The sequence below is a fragment of the Macrotis lagotis genome, chromosome 6, assembly GCF_037893015.1.
Source record: "Macrotis lagotis isolate mMagLag1 chromosome 6, bilby.v1.9.chrom.fasta, whole genome shotgun sequence".
NCBI lineage: Eukaryota > Metazoa > Chordata > Mammalia > Peramelemorphia > Peramelidae > Macrotis > Macrotis lagotis.
The window spans coordinates 6,269,939-6,285,616 of record NC_133663.1 but is presented as its reverse complement, the minus strand read 5'-3'; the positions used below and the strand labels follow the sequence as shown (position 1 = coordinate 6,285,616).

The 15,678-nt window shown below is 42.2% G+C and overlaps 1 protein-coding gene across 1 annotated transcript; it reads right to left on the bottom strand.

Moving 5' to 3' along the window:
* Positions 1-926: 926 nt before the first annotated feature.
* On the bottom strand, positions 927-13,411 carry GMNC (geminin coiled-coil domain containing). The gene is made up of 5 exons (XM_074192709.1): positions 13,191-13,411; positions 12,337-12,641; positions 10,566-10,654; positions 9,814-9,930; positions 927-6,871 (listed from the first exon to the last, which is right to left on the bottom strand). Exons 1-5 carry the CDS (start codon positions 13,409-13,411, stop codon positions 6,218-6,220), a joined length of 1,386 nt encoding a protein of 461 aa, XP_074048810.1. The 3' UTR covers positions 927-6,217.
* Between the last annotated feature and the right edge of the window lie 2,267 nt (positions 13,412-15,678).

Sequence of the window (15,678 nt, the reverse complement as noted above, 5' to 3'; positions counted from 1 at the left end):
ACACAGATCTCTCCCTTTCCCCCAAAAAAACTAAAAAATGCTCTTTTTAAAAAAAACAATTCAATCCATAGTCAGATGAAATATTGCTCTAAATCATTACTTATTAGAGAAATGCAAATTAAAGCATCTCTGAGGTACCACCTCACACCTCTCAGACTGGCTAATATGACCAGAAAGGACAATAATCAGTGTTGGAAGGGATGTGGGAAATCTGGGACACTAATGAATTGTTGGTGGAGCTGTGAACTCATCCAACCTTTCTGGAGAGCAATTTGGAATTATGGCCAAAAGGCAACAAAAATGTGCATACCCTTTGATCCAGCAATACCACTACTGGGTCTATAACCCTGAAGAGATGATGAAAAAGGGTAAAAACATCACTTGTACAAACATATTCATAGCATCCCTGTTGGTGGTGGCAAAGAATTGGAAATAGAGTGAATGTCCATCAGTTGGGGAACGGCTTAATAAACTGGTACATGTATGTCATGGAACACTATTGTTCTATTAGAAACCAGGAGGGAACGGAATTTAAAGAAGCCTGGAGGGATTTGCATGAACTGATGCTGAGCAAGACAAGCAGAACCAGAAGAACATTGTACACCCTAACAGCAACATGGGGGTGATGTTCAACCTTGATGGACTTGCTCATTCCATCAGTGCAACCATCAGGGACAACTTGGGGCTGTCTGGGATGGAGAATACATCTGCATCCAGAGAAACAACTGTGGAGTTTGAATAAAGACCAAAGACTAAAAAGAAAACAACAATGTTATCTTATTGTCTGATCTTGCTATCTCTTATGCTTGATGTTTCTTCCTTAAGGATCTGATTTCTCTCTTCTCACATTCAGTTTGGATCAGTGTAGACCATGGAAACAATGTCAAGACTAACAGACTGCCTTGGGGGGGGGAGGGAAGCCAGATTTGGGGGGGGGGGGGGGAATTGTAAAATTCAAAAATAAATTATAAAAAAACAAAATAACAAAAAGTAAAATAAAAAAAAGCTTCAGTTTGGATTTAGACTTCACTGGTTTTTCTCTGGTCAGCATTTTTTATCATAAGAATTTCAAAATCATCATGGACCTCTATATCACTGAGAATTGCTTACTTATTCACAATTGATCATTCTACAATACTGCTCTATGCAATATTTTGGTTACTCTTCTAAATGATCTCCTTGTTTAGAACTTTCCAACAGTTCATGCAAGTCTCTTTAGGTTTTCCTAAGAATATCCTGCTTATCATTTCTTATAGCACAATAAGGAGCAAACAATAAATGACACCTTCCCAGGATTTTCTGAAAGAATCCTGCTCATCATTTCATAGATCACAATGGTATTCCATCATAGTCATACACCATAATGGGCATCCCCTCAAATTTCAGTTATTCACCACCATTAAAGGAACTGCTAGGATTATTTGCATAAATGTAGGTCCTTTTCTTTTTTAAAAAAAATCTTTTTAGATACAAGTCTCCTTGTGGTATTGTTGGGTCAAAGGGTATGCATGATATTATAATACTGTGTGCATTGCTCTGACTTGCTCTGTGCAAGGGTTGAATCAGTTCACAACTCCAATGACAAATCATTAGTATTTCAATTTTCCTATAGCCCTTCCAATAATTCTGATGACTTGAATCCACAGATGAGACATGAAAAGCAGAACCAGGAGAGCAACTTCTGTGATAATAACTTCTTGTATTTTTAAAACACAAACAACAAAGTTGAAATGACTCTGATCAATGCCATCACTCTTTGTGATTTCAGATGATGATTGCAGATGATGTTTGTCCTTCATTCTTAAAGACCATGACATCAAGTAGGTAATGCCCTGACAAGAACATGGATTGGATTTGGGGGGGGGTGCTGTGCCAAGTCATCAAACTCACTTTCTCCAGAGCCATTTGGGTCCATTGGCCAGATATGAATCAGGATGACTGGAGATGGCCCTGGATGTGAGGCCAAGGGGATTAAATGACTTACCCAATGTCACACAGCTATTAAGTGGCAAGTGTCTGAGGTGGGATTCAAACTCCTTTCTTCCTGATTCCAAGACCAGTGCTTTAGCCACTGCACTACCTAGCTGTCCAAGAAACATGCTACTCACCTCCTGTCAGAGAGGGATGGATTTGTCATGATTAATAAAACAGATGTGCTTGTGTATAGAGTTCAAAAAGGAACATATTTTGTGTGACTGAGAATATTTGCTTTAGGAATCTTCTTTTCATTTTTCTCTCAATACAGTAAAAGGAAGCAAAAGTACATTTTTCTTTTCTATAGCAATAGCAGGGGATAATACAGATATGAAAAGATAGAATCTCCTTTTAAATAAAGTATTATGTGTTTTACTTGATTGTTTCACAGTTTTACAAGTTTCAGAGATAAGAATGATCTGGACCCAGAACTTTCTTTTAATAAATGGTCTCACAACAATTTGTAATGTTTCTGTTTTTATTAGCCAGAACATATTATAAAATTTACTCACATGTAATTAGAGATTTTTAATATCACATGCAAATCAAAACCATACAAAAAGTGTTAAATTACGTTTGTCTTTCACATTTTAAGGATATCAAATATAAATACTTATATTTGTATGCCTGTATTATGGCCACATGATGGAAACAAATCCCATGGGCCTCAAAATGAATCAAATATGTTAAAATGAATATATTTACACAATTTAGAGTAGTTGGTGTTACAGGATCAGTTATATGTGATTAGAATTAGGCATTGTAAAGCTGACTCATAACTTCAGATTCTCTCAGTAGAGAGAAAGAAACATAAAATTTTCTCTCTCTCATAGAAAAATAATTGTCAAAAATCAGTGTTCAAGGTCCTGATCAGAACTTCAGTTTATGGAAAGAGAATGGGATTTTCAAGTGGGCAAAACTGATTTCGAATCCCTTCCTTATTACTTATTCTCTTTCTCCCTCTCTCCCTCTGTCTCTGTCTGTCTCTCTGTCTCTCTCTCTCTCTCTCTCTCTCTCTCTCTCTCTCTCTCTCTCTCTCTCTCTCTCTCTTTCTCTCATCCCGCCCCATAAAATGAAGAATTTAGAATAAAGATTCCTAAGGTCCCTTTCAGGTATAAATCCCAAGGAAGCTAAGCATTTGCCTTTAAACCATATTTGTCTCTAAGATAAAAGACAATTATCTTACTCATTTCATAGTGTGGTCACTTAAAATCTTTTTAAAAATCTTCAATTAATCTAAAAACACTTATTATTGTGTTTACATAAATGAGATTTAGTGGCATTTTTAAAAGTATTCATCCCTCTAGCCATAGTCTAAGGATTAATTCTCACTCATCTAATTTTAGCATCATTCTCATAGACATTAGATCAGATCAGGTCTTTCAGAATCTAGTTATATCCCCTTTCTTTCATTTTATACAGGAAAAACAAAGGATGAGAGAGGTGATGGGATTTTTGAAGGCTGAACAAATTGTTTTTTCCCCTCCAACTGACTGATAACATAGGAAATCATACCAGAGGGCAAGGAAATGATTCCATAATTAAGAGATTAAGTTGAACCTTTAACTGCAGAAATTTGAGAGCAGAGCCTTTTATCCAAATAGTTGTCTCAGACTTTTTGAGAATTTTTACTTTGGAGCCCACAGGTATTAATAATTTATGATAAAGTGATATATGTGTATATCTGTACACACATTTATACTCCACATACTTAAAATAATAATCTACCGAAAGAAGTGCCCATACATCACATCTAAAAAATATAATTGAATTGATTTAATTCATTTTCAAATCAAAGAGAAGAAAATCTGTGTTTAGAAAATGTAGCAAACCATTTCTAGGAACTATCACAGATTATCTCCAAAAAAACCCCAACAGCAATAACAAAAAAAAAACACTTTACTATTATAGTAAAATGTGCCTAGAAGAAAAGGTCACCAAGTTGATCTGGCCCTGCTGAGGAGAGGCAAATGTGAGAACAACCAATAGGCAGTTGTTGAGTTTCCTTGCCATACAGGCAATGCTGATGGAGCTGGAAGAAGACCATCAAGATTTTCACTTATGGAAAACTTCTAGGAGGGCATAGCTAAGAATCATATAGGGGGTCTTGGGCTCACTAGCTATACCTTTGTAGGCAGTGGTCACTTTATTGAGATCTCATAAAGCTTATGAACTGCGGTTTGTCTCAAGCAAAGTTCCTAGGGTTCAAATTTCTTGTCATTTAACAATTTCTTTTCAGGGTTCATAGTAAAAGTAAATTGAATTCATCAATACTTTCTCTAAACACAATTCAGAATATATTATCCCTATTAGTTAACTTATGAAAAGTGAGACACTTCTTGACCCAATCCCCAACCCATACATCTCAGCTAGAATCCTCTATAATGATTTGCTTTTGTTTTTTTTTAAAAAAAGGCTAATAGTTCCTTCTGTCAGGGAAAACATATTTCTGATTTCATTTTAAATCATGTTAAAAGTTATGAATCATGTTTCCTAATAAACCCATTCCATGAAGAGTATCTCAGTTTTCATCTTTTAGCACCAATGTAGTGGACACATAATGATACTCACTTGAATTTGATGTTTGACTTACTTTTGAGATTTTGGAGAAATTCACAACTGCTCCCAAGAATTCTATTCTCCCTGTCCCTGTTTCTAGCCTTGTTTCTTCCCTTCGTCCCTATAAATTTCACTTCAGAAAGTTATTTGTTAAGGAAAAATCTTTCTTATAAGCAATTTCTCATTAAAGATGTAAGGATGCAGGGGGATTTCACTGAGTTGAGGCATAGATTGCTAGGAATTATGGTATATGAAATTTTCTGAGAACTCTCATTCTGATAGAAGGAGAATTTGAAAAGTTATTGAAGTTTATTCTTGACATATTAAACTTGTTGTAATTCTGGGGACCTACTGACATCTTTTTTTAAAGAGTCATTTTTTAACCTCCACATTTCACAAGTGAGAAAATCAGTAGACACCAGAAAGCAAAATAATTAAATGAACCTTCAAGATGGAGACTTCAGACCTTAGATAGATAGATGCTGCAAGTCTGGTCTTTTCTGGAAAGTATGTTTAAGAGGGAAAGGGAGAAAATGTTTGAAGCTATTTGCTTATGAATTATTATTTTTTATGTATGTAAAGGGGAGAGAGGCAATCAAAGCCATGAATTTTAATTTAATGCCCTAGTATTCAGAGGGAAATGATTGGCTCAACTAACTTGGAAAGTGAGCTACTGTCAGGATGAAGAGACTCAGCATTATCTTTGAGATTCTGTCAGAAGATATAGTTATAATAGCAAATTAAAAGGTTAGAGCCTGTGTTTTCTTGGATACAAAAACTTCCTATTTATTCAATGCAGCATCTCTGGAACGAAATTGCAAAAAAAAAGAGAAAAATATATTGAGAGGCAGTCAGCTTCATCCTTTCCTTGGGAATGAAGCAGGAAAATAGGGCTTTTGGGGGGCAGTGTGCAGGAAGTGTGCAGGGATACTTAGTCACCTCTGCAAACCCTCTCCCTTGAGGATTGCTGTTTAAAGGCAAAATGCTTGGGTCCTCTAAGAAGTTGACATATTGATGCTTGCAAACCTTCGTGGGTGGGAGGTTGGAGTGGCTGCTGTCCATGGTGTGGCTGCTGGAAAAGAACTTGGCTAGCTTGTTCTGACAAAGAGACCTCCTGAACTGCCAGTGGTGCGCCTCAGCATCTCTGTCCACCCTGCCTGGCCATGGGCTGGAACTTCTGATAGCAGTGTTGGGCCTTAGCTGTGGGCGATGTTAGACAAATGACCCTAAAACTCATTCTACATACTTGAACACCTTCTGACAGCCACCTTAGGGGAAAAACAAGGCTCAGAACAAAAGTCAAAACCACAAATGTGCAAACTGCTTAACTAAAGGAGAGAACTAGTCAGACTGGTTATAACAGGAGCTCTGTATTTAGGTTTTCGACCTACAGACAACTAGAAAGGAAATACCTTTTCAAGTCTAAGGTCTAAGGGAGGAAGTGGACCATAAGCGTCTCTGTGTAAACAAACCAAGAAGCCTGTGAAAGAGTGTAGATTCTGAAAAGTCATAGCCTAAAGACTGAGAGGCAGAAGGAGCAAAGTAGAAAAGGTGGAGGAAAGAAGGAAGACTTCAGATATGCCTTCCAGGCCCGCCAGGTGAGGGTCCAGTGTGAAAAGGATCTTTGTAAACACACAGCAGGTTTGTGGCAGTATTCACCAGTTGGGACAGGGGTAGGGGTTTCCTAAGATTGTTTAGGAACCCAGGTAAACTTCCAGCCTCCTTCATCTCGCCGTACAAAGGCTTGTCCCTGTTGGAAAGAGTGGGTTTTCACATGGCAGTGGGGGGTCAGGGATGTGGAAAAGGCCACATCTGTTTTGTTGGGTGAGACATCAGGAGTATAGCCTGGTGAGGTGAAATGGGGGAAAGGATTAGGGGGAAGGTTAGACATGGTTTGTAAAGCACCTGGTTGGTTAGACATTGCAGAGAAAAAGGCCAAGTCTTCCTCCTGCTGGCTGCCAGTATTGTGCAAGGATGCCACCTGATCATTCTCATAAGAAATGGGCAGCCCCACAATGCCACCATGTCCATAGCTGGTTTTCTCACTAGGAAACTGTGGGAATGTGCTCCTTTCAGGCTGGGAGAGCAAGGCACTGTAGTTAGCTGGCGCACTATCATCAATGGTGTCAAGGTCTTTCAGCCCTAGGGTTTGCAGGACCCAGGAGTCCACAGCTGGACTTGACTGCCCCTCACAGGCAGCAAACTCACTAAAGAGGTTTCTTTTGGCATTTTTGGGATGGGGGGTATCCATAGCAGGGTACCTTCCTTCCTTTGGTTTCCTCTTCCCATTTTCTGTACATCCACAGATGTTGTTGGGTCCATTTTGCATCAGCAATTTCTAGGGGGGAAAATGTGATATAATTGTGAAGAGGTAAGAAAATGAGGAGCCCTCCAAACATAAGTTCCAAAATACACTTACCAGTCACTTTCAACCAATAAAGGTAGCTTATATTTGAAGGTGCCAGATAGTCCCATACACTCATTGTAGTCTCTAAGTCATTCATCATTAGAGCTCAAGGGGAAAGGTTCTGCCTGGTTGTTTTCTGGATGACTCTTTTTAGGAAAGTTGAAGCAGCATGAAAGAAAGAAAAATCCACTGGATTTGGAGTTGGAAAAATCCAGTCCACCTTTTGGTTCCAGTGTGACAACTCATCTTTTGGGGGCTTCAGTTTCTTCATCGGACTTAAAAAAGACAACCTCTAAAATTCTTTCCAACTCTAAGTCTTTGGTCCCATGAACTGTAATAAGTTCTCAGAGAGGTTTATAACAATGTAGGAGAGCAGAATTTTCAACTTTTGGACTGTTTGAACTGCATCATTTGACAAAAATTTCTATTCAGTGGCTCTCAATAAAGTAAACAAAATAACAAAGAAAGGAAAATAACCCACTAGAGCTGCTTTGAGAAAGGGGGATCAAATAATGACTTCTGTGGGGCATTTTGGAATTTCCTTCATAATGCTCAAAAATGTTATTTGCTTTATACTTAAAAAAAAAAAAACCTTAAGCCCAAGGGATGAAACACCCTCTTTAACATCACACATTAAATCTCAGATAAATCTGATTTTTGGCTAGAAGCCAGAACTGCAAACTGAGAATGAAAGTGGCCACATGCACCAGATGAGTTGAGAATCATGTTATCTGACCAATCACCATTCTTTGACACTTCTGAAACTCAGGATAAAAGGAGGGGATCAAAAGGGAGTTGTGGCTGCATGTGGCTCATGGCTATTAGGGCTGCAGGAACTAATGAAAAATATGCAGCTTTGACAGCACCTTCCCTGTGCCCAACTACTTTCTGGTCAGCCTAGAACAGGTGTTCTTAATTAAGAAAAAAAATTTTAAAAGCCCCTAAAACATATTTGTATTTCAGTACAAGTGTTTTCCTTTATACTTCTAAATATTTTATTTTATTATTTTATGAAAAGAGGTGCACAGGACTGACAAATGATGATCCAAGGGGAGTGCAAAAGTCCTGTTGTGGAATTTCATTTCATTTTGTTCACTTCTGTTCACACCTTTCTTCCTTAGCTGCTATTGCTCTCTTGCCCTTTCATGTCCCTAAACTGCCTTTCCAAGTCATCCTAGAATATTTATTCAGTGTAAGATGTCATCTAATAGAGCATCACAGATCCACAAGATGATGCATGCCTCTTCCAGCATTACAATGGTTTGGTTTGAGAAGACAAAATAAGAAAAGAGCACAACCTTATTAACTTTTCCCTTGACCCTGGAAAAGAGCAGTTCATAGTTTGTGAGAGATGATCAAGTTTGGGACTCTATATTTATCTATGAAAAAACCCTTTTCTCTGTGTAAGGCTCACTGACATGTACAAGAATCAATTCTGTAATTTATTCTTTGTAGAAATTATCTTAAATTAAGCCCCCTTTTATTGTGGTTTGGGGAAAAGAAAGTAGGTAAGAACAAAGAAAAAAGAATGTTTATCTCTGAGATATTCCTTAGATATCTATAAGCCAAGGAAAAAAAATTCCTAGATGTTAAAATAACCCCTTTGAATCTGTATAAATTAAGTGGGAACATTGAAGAAATGGGGTTTTCTCTGCACTGAGAGGCAAGTTTCCCCATAGAGAAAGTCATTGAGCTAACATAGAATTACAAAGCATCTGCTTTGTCATGTCAGTTTGGGCATAAGAGGCATAGTCACTTTTGACTAACTCCAAGCTCTAACAATTCTTTTTCCTTCAGGTATGCTAACACTTGGCAAGCAGCTTTAGATTAATGAATGATGAGAGTGAAAATTGTTTTGGCATATGAATAAAAGCAGGGCCAAAGAACAAAAATGGGGAGTTGGGGAGCTGGGGAACTGGAGATGACTTGTTGTAACTTTAACATTCTCAAATACAAAATTTGAATATAAATCTGTAACTAGAATATAGGGTGCAGCCTTTGTTCCAATATGCTAATAATATCCAGGAGTTATGGTGATACTTCCTTCCCTCTATATTTGAATGTCCTCATTTAATCATGATCTTCTCTCCCTGGGATCACTTATAGAGATTTGTCAATGGAGCAGTTCCAGAACCAAGGATAGGAGCGATATAAGTCGCCCAAGATCAGTAGTACTCACAGTGGACACTTTATTTGCTTCCTCAGAAGTAACCTCAGATTTTTTATTCTTCTCAACCCCCTACGCACAACTAAAAATGTGCCAAATACCAAAATTCATAGTTACGACTCTGCTCACTGTGCAGCTGACTTACTTTTATGACTGGGTAAGTCACCAGCCCTTCTATCTTCAATCTCCCTAGTTGTAAAATACAGATAAAAATCTAGCTCCTAATGAATTTTCAGAAATAAAAGATATCATGGGAATGTCTATGAAAGCACTTTTCTAAGGTATGCTCACTTCACACCTGTGCTTGGAGAATCCTCAGTTTCCTTACAAACCCAATCAGCCTCTGAAAGCTAGTGATCTTCTGTCCCAAATTATGATGTATTCATTGTGTGTGTGTGTGTGTGTGTGTGTGTGTGTGTGTGTATTTACAGCTTGTCTCTTCAATTAGAATGTCATCTCCCTGAGAACAGGGATCATTTCAGTCTTGTCTTGGAATCTCCAACAATAGTGCTTGTTATACAGTAGATACTTAATATTTGCTGATTGACAGACTGAGCTAGGTTATGCTATGAGGTCGCCATGTTAAAAATGTATTTGCAAAGGACCTTTTTAGCATCTTGCATTTCTTCCAGGATCTCAGTATACTCTCCAACCCTTCTCTGACCCCCAAACACCCTCTTGGTTTCATAATGAAAGCATCTCCTACCTTGGCTCTCTGCTCAAGACATTTCACCAAAGCCGAATTCAGGTATTGTCTGAGGTTGTTGTTCTCTTCGTGTAGCCTAGCAAGTTCTTCCTCCTTCTGCAGCAAGGTGTCTTGGAGCTAGGGAGGAGATGCCCACAATGGTGAAAGCTGCTCTCCAATATTGACTTTGTAACTTTATCAATTGGCTCCTAGACCAGTTTCAACTCCATTATGCTTTTTGTTTGCTTTATAAAGACAATCTTAGGAAATCTAGTCTTTCACATTCAGTCTCTCCTTCCCCTTCCCCACCAGACTGTTCAGTTTTCAGTTTTCAACTTTGCCTGATCTTTGCAAACTCTTTGACGAGATTGTGACACTTCCAAAATTCCTCTCTGGAAGAATAACTCCAATATGCAAGCAGAAAAGCTGAGACTACTTTTACTTCTCCAATAAAGAGAAAGGCATCCAGAGAAACATGTTCTCTAGAGTTCACAAAGGAGCTGAGTTTAATCAGATGTGTCTTATGACACTTGGATCCAAATTCCTCTGCAAACAAATTAAACAAGAAAACCCCAAGATAGAAAGGCTACAAGATTGACAAGATTGCCTCAACTGCTCTCACTGAATGACTTTTCTTGGGCTTTTGATGATTATTGCAATCCCATTCTGAAAGTCAACTGACAAAGGAGAAGAGGAAGGGAAGGAGGTATAGATCTAAGAAGTCATTCACACTCTATAAGAACTCAGATGGCTGCAATGATCATAGTCATTACCTGCTTGTTTCTGTAGAGTTGTGAAGAGAGCTGATTCTCTGCCCCGGCATAATCCTCATGGACTAAGAAATCCAAATCATTGCATTGTTCTGGAGGAAGATATATAGGGAACAATCAGGAAGACACGTTAACCCTATCCATGGGAGACAATTTGTGCAAGGGAAATGTGTAAATATCTTCATTTCTCCAGCCAAGGAGTTTAGAGGGGAAAATCCCTGAATCACCACCCACCATTTTCAGATAGGTGAATGCATGAGGAAAAAATTCTGTCCATAGAATTTGACTCCTGGTGGCCATAAAGGTAGCTTAGTCACTATACACAAATTGATTTTAAAATATCATCAGGAATAGCTACATATGTGCACACACATGCACAAATTTTTATTCTCCAAAGAATTAATGCAGTAAACTTTTTATGGTTTTATTAGCATAGATATCAAGGTGATATTTTATACATATATATCATATAATATAATGTATATACCCAGCACACATGCATATATATATATATGTGTGTCTTTATGCATGCCATTTCCCATGAATAAATTTCCTACTTTCTTTGACACAGATCACAAAACAATGAAGAGATTTTTGTTTCAATAATTCTGGAGTTCTAGAAATATCTGCATGGGTAGGTGTTGCATTCAGCAGACAATGATGTGGGGATAGATGTGCTATAAACATCCTTGTCTTTTCTGGGATATTTTATCCTACCAACACAATGGCTGGGCTTGCATCATCTCCAGTGCCTTTCTCTTGTTTCCCAAAGAAGTGCTAATTACATTATAAGTGCTAATTATAAATTTCAATCAAAGAAAAGGTCCACATGAGATTGAACCAAATACTAACTATGGCATCATTTCATGGGTCATATTTGAAGCAATGTCCCTCTCTTACCTTCCTAAACAGATAGATATTCTATTTTCCAAAAGCACTCAATAAAAGTATGATCACTTTCAAGAGTGGAGGGAGAGAGGAGGAGATGGGGATCTGGGCCTCAATGGCTTGATTTAATCTCATTTCAAAGTATATGATGGTAGAAACAAATTTCAGTGTCTTTTGACTGGTCTATGCCACCAATGAGAAAGTGCTGGATGTTCAACTCAAAGCTTCCATTTTTAGAAACTAAGTTATCTCTGCAGCAAGTGTTCTTGGGAAGATCCTTTAATCTAAGTATTGCTCACAGTTAGGGATTAAGGGATCATGGTGTCCAAATTCAATTCTCTACCCTACCCATGTGAGAAGGGACTTTTATCCTCTACAAGCCCACTCCCCAAAGACACTAGAGTTCTCTTGGTCATAGAGAAGGACCACTTATCACTAGCCAAACTCTGGAGATAGCGCCTCCAAGGACATCCTTTCCTTCTCTCAAACCCACAAAGCAGAGTTCCCCATAATGGGAAAGGTTGAGCTTCTATAGGCATATTGGATGCAATTGGATATAACAATACAAATTTCCCAGGCACCCAGGGATCACCTAGTGTATACAATGACTCTTATCCTTTCCCCGGAAGCAAGCACCAACCAAATGTTCTTGTACAAGAAGATGACCTCTCTAGGTTCCCTCTTTGTCAGAGAAAACAGCAGGTCACTTTCTTCCTGGATTCATTATGCTTTGGGATTCTTGGAAAGTGCCCTAGTAGTCTTCTCTCTGTGTAGTCAGAGCTCCCTCTCCCTTCCCTCATCCTTTCCAGCCTTGGGTGTAATTGCTGTGTTTGGGTGCCGGAAAATCCCGGATCAGTCCTGGGGAAAGCCGAAGAGTAAGACTTACCCTGTGCCTGTGGCTCTTGTTGCTGCTCTCTGTTGTCCAGGAGACCAGTAGCCCAAAAAGAGACCCAAGTTTCCCTGGAAACGTCAACACTGGATGCTGACGTTGAGGTGGAATGGGGGCAATTATAGTCCTGGCCCCCTGCAAAGTGCTGATCTTGGCAGGGCAGACTGGTGCTCTGGAAAACACAACACAAGGGGTGGGGTCCAGGGATGTGGGGTGATGCCAAGCAGGGCAGAAAAAGTGGGAGGAGGAAGAAGATATTAGATACACTTAAAAGGAAAAGGAAAGGTATGAGAAGTTGGCTTCTGTTTCATTTATGAGTGGCCAAAGTCTACTCAATATCATTTTTTACTTCTTGCTTTGACCAGGAAGAAAAATCCAATGCCTAATCCTTTTGGACACCTAGATCATCCCAATGAGTCCCCTTTCCTCCTTTCATTTTTTTTTGTTCTCCAATGGGAAAATAAGGAAATAACTTAAGAAAACTCTAAATAGCATCCTAAAATTTTAGTACCCTGAATATTCTCACCAAACCGTTGTCAAAAAACAAACAAAATATCAGAGGACCGGGTGTTCTATGACACCACTTCCTGCTAACAAACAAACAAAAAAAAGGAAAGAAAGAAAGAAAATCCTTCAAAACAAATCCCCAGATCCAACTTACGTTTTCACCTTTTTAAGTAGACATAAAGTCTGAGATTAATTTACTCCCATTTCTCAGACATGTCTCTATGAAGTACAAGGTGCAAGGACCCAAGTCTTGTCTCCTTGTTCATTTGGTTGGAGGATCCCACAACAGGAGTGACACCAAGAAACGAAACATTTGGGGATTAACCTGAGAAGAGTGGCCTCACTCCCAATTAGCGATGTTAAATTGGTTTTTCTTTTCTTTGCAACAGACAGTTCGTGCCCAACTTTTCCAAGCCAGTAACATCCTCAAGGACCAGATGGCTCCGAGCCTAGAAGGTGCCGTCAGTGAACACATTCGTGTGTGCATGCATTCATACCTACGTGTTGTCCCTAAAGTAATAAAGTCGGAGTGTTTAGCTTGTTCAGTGGGGTCTCTCAGCTGCATCTCACTAATTGCTCCTAAATCCCAGCCTTGACTCCAACTCGCATGTATTCGGTTGGGCTGTAAAATAGCCACAGTGAAGGCTTCCAACCCTAATCCCTCTCCGGCTTCCAGTAGGGTCACCCCCTCACCTCTTTCTCCAAGACAGCTACTCTAAGGAATCCCCCTTGTGCATCGCAGTCCCGCCGCCAGGTAGACCCATCCAGACAGCAGGGCAGAGGTCTGGGTGAACGGGTCAGGAAGGCATTCTCTTTGCACATGAGAAATCTTCCAGAAGTCACCTATTTCCCGAGCACTAGGACTGGGCAAGAGTTCTCCATCTTTTAACCTGTTCAGACTTTTCTTAGGCAAAATCCAGCCCACGCGGCAAAGGAGGGAGGGAGAGGCAGGGGAAGGAGACAAGTCGTGTCTTGCTCACTTTCTCTGCAACTGGTTAAAAAAGGTCCCTCTCTGAAGCCAACCCGGCCAGGATGCCGCAGCCCCAGGAACCGGAGCCAAGTTGAGCGGATCCGTTTTTCCTCCCGAGCGAGGGTGCGAGCGGAGTCCCTGGGGCTCGGCGGGGGCTTCCCCAGGTGATGAGCGAGAAGTGCGCGCGGAAGCAAAGCCCACCCCAGAGAGGGCAAGTGAGCGGCAGATGCAAGCGGGGCCAGGTGTGGAGGTGAGAGGAGGAGGAAGGAGGGACTGGAGAGCCGCGAGGAAAGCCAGCGAGCGGCCGCGCGGCCCTGAGCCCCGGAGAGCCAGGTGCGGCGCAGGTGGCAGCCCCGAGCGTGCCCAGCCCCGGGCGGAGGCCCCCCACTTACCATCTTGCTGGCTGGGGCCGCAGGAGCCGCAGCCGGGAGCGCACTCTCCCCAGGCCCGCCCCGCCCCGAGCTTTAAAGGGGGGCGAGCCTGGGGAGGCGAGTTCTAATCCCCGGGAGCTCCCGGTGACGCCTCGGGGCTCTCTGAAACGCCGCGCTCTGATTCGGTGCGAAGTTGTCAACCTGGTGACGTGCGGGCACAGGCTGGCAGCCGGCTGCTCCCGGGCCACCGCGGCCGGCGCCCGGGCGGGGAAGGGCACGGCCGAGTGCCAGGGCCGCCGCCCCGGCCGGACGGGACGGGGCTCCCGCCATCGGGCCGCATCCCCGGACCCAGCGCGGAGCCGGCCGGCGGCCGACCCGCTTGGGGTCTCGGGGCCAGTCTGGGCGCCCCCGGCCGCAGCCGCATCCCGCCTCCCCTCTGTGGGAAAGAAAAAGAAAGGGAGGCCGCAGCGCTTCCAGGTCCCCGAGGGCGCTGAGCAGGGGCTCCTGGTGCTGCCGCTTTGGCCTTAAAGGCCGCCCACCCGGGGCTGAACAGCCTCCCCTCCAGGGGCAAGCTGGTCACACGAGTCCGGGCCTGCGGAGCGGGGAAAGATCCCTTCTGTCGCCCATTCCCCCCACCCCCAAAGCTGCTGCTCTCCGGGTGAGATCGTGCCCAGCTGGCCTGGAGCCTTCCCACTGCCCTGCCCGCTTCTGCCAACGCACAGCCCCCCCGCCCCCTCTCTGTTCAGTCTGCTGCCTCTTGACCCCACTCCCTGACCAGGCGCGCAGGCCAAAGCGCCCGCTCTGCGGTCACCCCTCCTCGTGGGGAGCTCCCGCCCTGCGTTCTTTGAGGACCTTCTCCTGGGTATCTGCAGGCCAGCACTGGCTCTGCTTTATGAAAGCAGGCGCTGTCCTCCAGTCACGCACTCAGTCAGTCATCCATGCATTCATTCCCGCATGGCAACTCACCTTCTGGAGGAAACCACATGCATACCTGCATGCATACACACACGCACACATGCATGCATGCATACATACGTGCACACGTGCGTGCGTGCAGAGCAGACAAGCAAGAAGCAGTAACTCTCCAGTTTCTCAGGACAGTTTTTCCAGGTCTGCCCAGACTGGCAAGCAGTAAAGGCAAAGGATAGAGAAAGGCTGGGTAGGGAGAGGGAAGGGATGAAGCAATATCCCTGCCCATCTCAAAACAAGTCCGAGCTTTAGGTAACCAGAGGGTTTGCTTCTGGGATCCGGCGTGAAGCAGCCCATTGTGCCACCATTCTCAGACAGCCACCAGGATCATCTGATCCCAGGACTGGGGAGACTGATTGGCCTCAGCAAGGGGGGGGGGGGGGACTCCATATGGAGATGACAAGGACTCGTTCAAGGACAATTGGCAATTCCTCAGCCTTTAGGATATGCAGTTAAACTCCTTCGATGAATGGGGAATGAAATTCAGGTACAACATGGTGATGAAGGATGAGCAAGGGGGAG